The sequence below is a fragment of the Gracilinanus agilis genome, chromosome 4 (genome assembly GCF_016433145.1).
Source record: "Gracilinanus agilis isolate LMUSP501 chromosome 4, AgileGrace, whole genome shotgun sequence".
Taxonomy (NCBI): Eukaryota; Metazoa; Chordata; class Mammalia; order Didelphimorphia; family Didelphidae; genus Gracilinanus; species Gracilinanus agilis.
Genome location: NC_058133.1, coordinates 494543789 through 494552441, shown reverse-complemented (window position 1 = coordinate 494552441; position 8653 = coordinate 494543789). Strand labels below are relative to the sequence as shown.

Sequence of the window (8653 nt, the reverse complement as noted above, 5' to 3'; positions counted from 1 at the left end):
TAGATAGATAGATAGATAGATAGATAGATAGATAGATAGATAGATAGATAGATAGATATCTGGATGGATGGATAGATAGATAGATAGATAGATAGATAGATAGATAGATAGATAGATAGATGGATATCTGGATAGATAGATAGGTAGATAGATAGATAGATAGATAGATAGATAGATAGATAGATAGATAGATAGATAGATAGATAGATAGATATCTGGATGGATGGATAGATAGATAGATAGATAGATAGATAGATAGATAGATAGATAGATAGATGGATATCTGGATAGATAGATAGGTAGATAGATAGATAGATAGATAGATAGATAGATAGATAGATAGATAGATAGATAGATAGATAGATAGATATCTGGATGGATGGATAGATAGATAGATAGATAGATAGATAGATAGATAGATAGATAGATAGATAGATAGATAGATAGATAGATAGGTAGGTAGGTAGATGGATGAAGAAAAAGAGAGAAATATACCTCAGACTTTTCTGGCCAAAAATAGAGGTAGCTAAGTGGCCCAGTAAATAGTCTTAGACTAGGAATCAGGAAAATCTGAGTTTTAATCTTGTCTCAGCCATGTACTAGTTGTGTGGCTCTGGGAAAATCATTTAACCTCTCTCTGCCTCAGTTTCCTCATCTATAAAATAGGGATAATAATAGTACCTACCTCACATTGTCAGAGAGCCAAGTGAAATAATCCATGTAAACTACTTCTCTTATAAATGTTAGCTATTATCTAAACTGACCCTCATAAATGAATGAACAAAAAAAGTATTTATTAGGCATTTACTAGGTAACATTATCCTGGGCGCTAAGCAATTAATTTTACCTTCAAGGAATTTATACTCTAACAAGGGAAGACAACATATATAGGAGACTGTTAGTCAGGAAGGTAATAGAAAGGTACAATCCAGAAACAGTAGTGTCAATTTGATTACTGTACTCAGAACTTTCTATGTGTGTGTGTGGATAGGTAGATGGGTGGTTGAGTGGTGGTAGGAGAAAAGCATTCAATAGCAAAGCATGGAAATAACTGGCCAAGAACTGGCCTAATAAGCCTGAAACCAGAAGGAGGCGAGGTTAATACTGAGCAGAGACCAAAAAGATGTAGACACAGAGACTGGAGGAGTCAAATATCTGGTCATTGCTGGGGGTGCAGGAGAGTGTTAAACCCAAATGTCTCAATTCCAAATCCTGTGTTCTTTCAACTACACCAGGAGCCTTTCTTATGTGAGCAGACAGTGAAGCAAATGGTATCAAACATCTCTGCAACTCTGTTGGCCCAGGCTTCTTTGTCTGCAAAATCAAAGGTTGGGCTAGATACTTTGAATAAGAATTTAATATTTTGACTGATTGAATGAAGGACCTTTATTCCTATGAAGTAGATTGAAGTCATACTTCATCATTTACAAACAACCTAGCTGTGCTGGACCTGGAATCAGGAAGACTTGCACAGAGTCACACAGCTAGGAAGTATCTGAGGTCAGATTTGAACCCAGGTCCTCCTGATTCCAACAAGGGCTATTTTTTGCCTCTTTTTATATCTCCAGCATTTAGCACAGAGATTGACACATACTAAGTGCTTACTAAATGTTTACTGGATACATGAATTAGTGCATATCCAAAATAAATCTTGAGAATGCACAGGCTTTCATTTTTTATTCCTCAGCATTAAGCTTATTGAGCATAGTACTTAATGTCTGTCGAACAGAATTGCCTATCTGTGGTTTCCAGGAATCTTAGCATAGCAGAAATCGTGCTAGATAACTGGATCTGAATCCAGCCTGATACAGCATTGGACAAGTGGCAGCATTTTGGGGCCACTGAATCCTCATCTGTAAAATGGAGTTTATAAAACCTGAGTTAGAGACCTCCCATGGTTGTTTTGTGACAGATGTTAAGCCCTCAAAGACTTCACCTTGTAGGGAAGCTGGGCAGCTCAGTGGATTGAGAGCCAGGCCTAGAGATGGGAAGTCCTGGGTTCAAATCTAGTTTCAGTTACTTCCTAGATGTGTGACTCAGGGCAAGTCACTTAACCCCCATTGCCTAGCCCTTACCATTCTTCTGCCTTGGAATCAATTAAGATGGAAGGTAATGGTCATGTTTTTTGTTTGTTTGTTTTTTAATAAAAGACATTATCTTTTAGAGTTCAAACTTTAAAACCTTAGGCCCTCATTCACTTTAATTCATAGAACTGATGTAGTCCAGAGCTGAGTAGGGGTGGGTGACAACTGTGTCATGAAGGTGAGGGTTCGGTGTGAGGGAATCAGGATCTAAGGAAGTTTGGACTCTTTATTAGCATAGTGAGCTAAAGCATAGGAGCAAAGATGTGGAGATGCACTTATCCAATTCTCTCATTTCACATTGTGAAGAGGTGAAGTGACTTTCCCAAGACAACCCAGCAGTAAGTGGCAGAGACAGAATTCAAACCCAGATCCAGAGCCAGCCCCCTTTCTTCCACTGGATCACGCTGCCTCCTCTCCCCTCTAAAAGTCGGGTTTCCTCAGGCTGAACAATGAGGATGCTACAAATTGTCACCTCCTGGGTTAGGAGAAAATTGCTTTGCAAACCCTGACGGGCCCTAAACGTCAACCACTATTGTTGTTACGCTTATCGCCACCGAGTTTAGGGGTGGCTCCGCTCCACACAAGATAAAGGCAAGGCGCAAGCCCTTCTGCCGTGGCTGAGATCGTGGCAATATCACGACGAAGGCAGCCACGAGACGGGAAGGTAGAGCAACCCCGACTGGACACAAAAGACTCCGCGTGCAGAGCAAACTCCGAGGCCCTTTGGCGCATACTCTGTCTGGCTCTCAGACCGCGGAGGAGCTTCAGTCACTTTTCCTCCCGGGAGGTTTTAAAACGAACTCAAACTGCCGCGGTTTTTTTTTTGATTGGGAGAGGAGGAACAGGGCGTAGGATGGTCTCGGGGCGCACATAGAAGGCGGGACATCCGGGCAGGAAGTGGCTAAGCACTGGCCAGTTGGCATGACGTCACCACGTTTCCAGAGCCGGAGCGCGTCGGCGCTCGGTCAGAGTTCAGAGGTCAGGATCTCGGGCTCCTGGAGGTGAGGGAACGTTTTCTGAGTGGTGTGTTGGGTCGTCGCTGTCGGTCGGGGTTCGAGCTGTATGGGGCCCTCCAGAGTAAAGCGGAGCGCACGCGGGAGGGCTGAGGAAGCCGCGGGTCTGGGGAGTGACCTGAGAAAGGCGTGCGGGAACTTCCCCTCTGTCCCCGAGAAGGATCAAGGCTGAGGGCAGCACGAATTGACAGAAGCGCCGTGGGCTGGACGGGATTCCCATGGCCTGACGGGGGAAACTGAGGCTCGGGCAGTAAGATGCACCCTCATTGCCTGGGGGTGACGAGGGTCTGAGGGTCACTAGCGGTCAGTGTGACGGAAATGGAGCCAGGGCAGGGGGCCTGAGGGGAGCCCTGGTGGGTCATGAAGCTCGCCAGTCTGTCCATCCCCCTCTCAGTCCCCTCCCCCCCCCCCCGAGTGATCCAGTGATCTTCCTAAAGCACTGGTGTCGCCCTCAATCCCCCCTCCCAATAATCTCAAAGCCCTTCCCAACCTGCCCCTCTCCTGTCTTCCCAGGCTTCTCACCTTAATCCCAGCTCCTCAGCCTCCTGGCTGAGCCCACTAAGGAGGAGAGCCTCCATTTCCAGGGTTTGGGCATTCCCATGCCTGGATGCTCTCCTTCTGCTCTAACCACCAACTTCCCTGGCTTCCTTTTAAATCCCAGGTAAAATGACCCCTTCTATAGGACCCCTTCCCCAACCCTTCTTGATTCCCCATCCTAACTTCTGTTAATTATCTCCTACAGGTAACTCATTTGTACACTTGTCTCCCCTATTAGACTGCGAACTCCTTAAGGACAGGGACTAGTGTAATGTTTGGCACCTAAACGGGTGTTTAATAAGTATTTATTGGCTCACTGTGACCTTGGACAGGTCACTTAACCCTCCTGAGCCTGTTTCCTTTTCTCTAAAATGAGGGTCTGGGGGGCCAGCTGGTTCATTCCAGCTCTACGGGTAGCAGATCCTTTCTGTTGTGTTCTGTCAGATGTTATATCAGATGCCAAAAGACAGGCGGCCAAGTGGCTTTTCAAGCCTATGTTCACCTTTAGGACTCAGATTCAGGTAGTAGCTGCAGATTCATCATAGGTACACCTGAAAGAGCCCTGAGAAGCTAGACCAAGGGTTTATAACCTAGGGGCAATAAATCTGGTTTTAAAAAAAATTTAATAACTATCTCAAACATAATCCTATGCTTTTGTCATTAAGTGGCTCAGTGGATAGAGCAGCAGGCTTAGAGATGTGAGGTCCTGGGTTCAAATTTGACCTCAGACACTTCCTAGTTGTATGACCCTGGTTAAATCACCAAATTCCTATTGCCTAGGCTTTACTGCTCTTCTGCCTTGGAACTGATACTTAGTACCGATTCTAAGACAAGGTAAGGGGTTTTTAAAAAACAGTATCAGAAGGGGTCCATAAGTTTCATCAGATTGCCAAAAAAAGTTTGTTGTTCAGTCTTGTCTGATGACTGACTCTTCATGACCCTATTTGGGGTTTTCTTGGCAAAGATACTGGATTGGTTTCTATTTCCCTATCTAGCTCGTTTTTACAATTGAGGAAACTGAGGCAGATGGTTACTTGACTTGCCCAGGGTTACCCAGCTCATAAGTATCTGAGGCCACTTTTGAACTCAGAAAGATGAACCTTTTAACTCCAGACCCAGAACTCTGCACGGTCATGCCCCCTAGATGCCTAATTTAGGCCAACACTAGGTTAGGTTTAGTGGAAGGGATGTACCTAGAGGGACCCAGCCAGTCAGTAGCACATCCCAGATTCAGACTCTACTCCTCTCTGCTTGGGTCCCTAAAACAATGAAGAACTTATTTATATTCGGTTTTTAGCCTTTCTTTGGGTTGAGTGAAAAGGAAGAAGAAACTTGGCCAAATCTTGTCCAAGAGATATTCCCTTGGCACCTGATTCCATGGACTGAGGTCACCATCTGGGCAAAAGGAAATTTACTTCTCTGATCTATGATAATGACCAAGTAGATTGATTTTTAAACTTTGAAATTTCTTTTTCAGGTGCCCAAAATGTCTGTTGTTCGTTCTGCTGTCCATGCCAAATGGATTGTGGGGAAGGTAGTTGGGACAGCCATGCAAAAAACTGCCAAAGTGCATGTAAACAGGCTTGTCCTGGACCCCTACTTACTAAAGGTGAATCTTGTCATTATTATCATCAAATATGACTTAATAAAGCACAGAACTTCACAAGGAACAGATTTGGTCAGCTGAGGCATTTTCATGTTTGAAAAATCATTGGCTAAGTTTACTCAAATCTAGCCTTGTTTTAAAACTTGTTTTGCAAATAGTTTTTGTAATAAATTATATATATCAGATCTCAATGTGAACATATAGTTAAAATTGTATCTACATTACTCCCTTACTGTCTCTAATCTTTGTTGTTTGTTATATATAATTTTAATATCTGGTCACAGTTGATGTATATATAGTTCTAATTCTGATTGTTTTGTTTTATGGCGCTTTAATACAGTATTTCAGGACATTGATGTCCCACCATTTATTCAGCAGTCCTCCATTTGATATTTAATAATAGTAAATATGTAATTTATATATTTTAAATGTGTAAAAAAAATTATTTAAAAAATAATTAAATAATAGTAAAGCACTTAGTCTATGCCGAGCACTGTGCTAAACACTTTACAGACATTCATTTGATTTTCACAACTCTTGGAGGGAGATATTCTTCTGATCACCATTTTATGGATGAGGAAACTGAGACAAACAGAAGTAAAGTGACTCACCCAAGGTCACATAGTAACTGTCTAAGGTGTGACTGTCCAACAGCTACACAATATTTCTTAGTGGGTGACCACCTGAAAGGGAGGCTGAGAACTGAGGAAATATGGGTGAAAGGGTGTAAAGACTAAGGTAGGGAGGACATAAGAGGAGAAAATAGACACAGAGACACAGGATATTACAGCATAGCGTAAGCTTGACAGGGAATATTCTGATGGAGTGAGAAATTTTCTTAGCCAGGTATACTGGATTTTTATTAAGGATATCAGGGAAGGGGGGAAGGGAGACCAAAAATTAAAAGGGTGGTATGACAGAAAAATTAGCATCCGGTGGTAATCAACATGAGCCTGATCCTAATACAATGGAGTAGCCAACACTCAGACCGATAGTTCATTTCACCTTCAGCACACTGGCCCTAGCTGGTACAGATGCTAAATGAATGCCTTTCACAATACAAAGAGACTAAAGAGATAACTTAGCCAGGTGTCTGGACTGCAGATAGGATATCACAAGGTCAGAGCCCTGATTCACCTCAAGGGAATAGAAATTAATCATTAGAAATATAGCCATAAGTCTGGTCCCTGAGCAAATTGCTCATAAGAGACAGCTTTTGAATACATCTATAATACTTTCCAAATTTGTTCATACCCAGATCCCCGCATAAGGCCAGATTAGGACTTGATTCTTCCTGACTCCTAGTGACCTTTTTTTTAATTATTATTCTTGCAAACAGCGCAGCTACAAATAGGTAAAAGTCCATGTGGGTAGTGGACTTGGTGTGTGACTGGATGGGTCAGATAAAATGGCCTGTTGTATTTGCTACTTGTACTGGGGACCCTGGCTGTGCCACCATGAGCCAGTCTGTTCATTTCTAAGCCTCAGTTTCCCCATCTGTGAAATGAGGCTATTGATACATAGAGGATGATTGTAGGATGCAGCAAAGTGCATACATCTTCACAAAAGTTCTCTAAGGGTCTGGGAATTGTTGAGCCACATGTTAGAGCCAAGTCCCAGGAATGGGATTCACAGGTCCAAGTTGTCATCACTGACTCGCATCTGAGAAAGATGTGGAATTGTTGCGGTTCAGGTGGTTTTAATGATAAACTTGATCTTTCTGCTTCTCTCAACAGTATTTTAATAAGCGAAAAACTTACTTTGCTCACGATGCCTTAGAACAGTGCACAGTGGGAGACATTGTGCTTCTCAGGGCACTACCAGTGCCACGAAGCAAGCACGTGAAACATGAATTGGTGGAGATCGTCTTCAAAGTTGGAAGAGTCATTGACCCAATTACTGGAAAACCTTGTGCTGGAACCACGTACCTAGAAAGCCCAACATGTTCCAAGATTGCCCCACTCACCCAGAGTCTGAAAGAACTGGATATTTCTTCAACATAGCAAAGAAATGAAGCCCAGAAGAAGCTGTCCAAGAGAGACGCTAAACAGACAAGTGTGCAGGAGATTTTTGTATTTGTTTTCCATCCCAGCCATCCTGGTTTGGTAGATGAAGTATCCAAAACTAAATAAATAAGGAACTTTTTTAAGAATGTGGTTTTTCACAATGGACAGTGACAGTTTCAAGTGAAATGACCTTATCAAAACAGCAATGGAAATAACCACTTTCTTATCATCTCTGAGATTAGAGCAACAGGCTGCATTATTAAATAAGGTTATTGTTTGGTCCACAGAAATTTAAAATATAGGAGCTTGGCTTGGGGTAGGGTGATGAATAAGAAACTTGTTTGTAAATAATTATCCTTTTTTTAATATATTAAAATGACTATTGGAAGTACCTTGCCTAAATGTTATTTTTAGTGATGTATATTCTATTTTTCTCTTAGTTCTGATCCTAAAGAGAAAGAAGATATTCAATTTTATGGCCAGATTTATGTTCAGAGATTAAGCTGAATGAATAACCTTTTAAGAGGTTGGGGGAAATGAACCCTTGCAACATTTTTTTGTATCCAAAAAGCAAGATGTTTATTCCTTTATATAAAGTTACCTAAAATGAGGCTTGCTTTCTTTTAGTAGTAAAATCCTAAGTGGAATTTGTTTTCAAGCCAAATAGCTAAGGGTTGTTTTTAATGATGAGATGATCAGGGAGGGAGTCCGTCAATCTCACAGGACTTCGGAAATGTTATGACCAAGTTATTGAATTCTTCAACCTCTGATTTGGTGGTCACTAAGTCATACAATATCGGGGACTCAGCTATTTGAGGGGAAATTGAGCTATACATTATTTCTCTTCTGAACGAAATATTTTAGAGCAAAAGTAAACACCTTTTGACCACTGAGGAAACGGATTGCAGGATCAAAAGCCAGACTGACAAAATATTGCCTTTGCAGACAAATGGTAGGTCGTTGTGGGCATGAGAGAACTGGCATTTAACCCCAGTGGACTGTTAAATCAGGCTTTGATTTTTTTGGCCCTGGGAGGACATTTCCCCGCAAATGCCCCCAAAATGCCCAGTGGGACCTTTTGCTTGGCAGGATCGGAGGCCAGTCAGGGTCCTCCTGACCCTCTTGGGGATGGCGACCGACACTAGGAAGTGGCAGGTCTGGGTCGGTCCCCTCCAGCCTGGACCCTCCCCACCCCTACCCTGGCCCAGGAATCCCCCCAGAGACCCCGCGTTTGAATCGCGAGGGTCCCGGCATGCTTGGAGCCAGTTTGTGGTGACTCTTGAGCCGCTCGGCCTTCCGAGATGAGGCGGAAAGTGCTGCGCTGCGGCCAGAGGGGCCCCAGGGGCCGGTCCGCACCCCAAGGTCAAGGACGGGAGCCCAAGCTGCAGCTACCTTCAGAGACCGCGG

At 43.0% G+C, this 8653-nt stretch overlaps 1 protein-coding gene across 2 annotated transcripts; it reads left to right on the top strand.

The window, feature by feature from the left end:
• Positions 1-3033: 3033 nt before the first annotated feature.
• MRPS17 (mitochondrial ribosomal protein S17) lies at positions 3034-7637 on the top strand. Of its 2 annotated transcripts, none has more exons than XM_044676384.1 (3): positions 3034-3085; positions 5112-5243; positions 6977-7637. In XM_044676384.1, exons 2-3 carry the CDS (start codon positions 5121-5123, stop codon positions 7241-7243), a joined length of 390 nt encoding a protein of 129 aa, XP_044532319.1. In that variant the 5' UTR covers positions 3034-3085; positions 5112-5120; the 3' UTR covers positions 7244-7637. The 2 variants fall into 2 exon arrangements, with proteins under 2 accessions (XP_044532319.1, XP_044532320.1); XM_044676385.1 differs by lacking the exon at positions 3034-3085 and adding an exon at positions 3107-3347.
• Positions 7638-8653: the final 1016 nt, after the last annotated feature.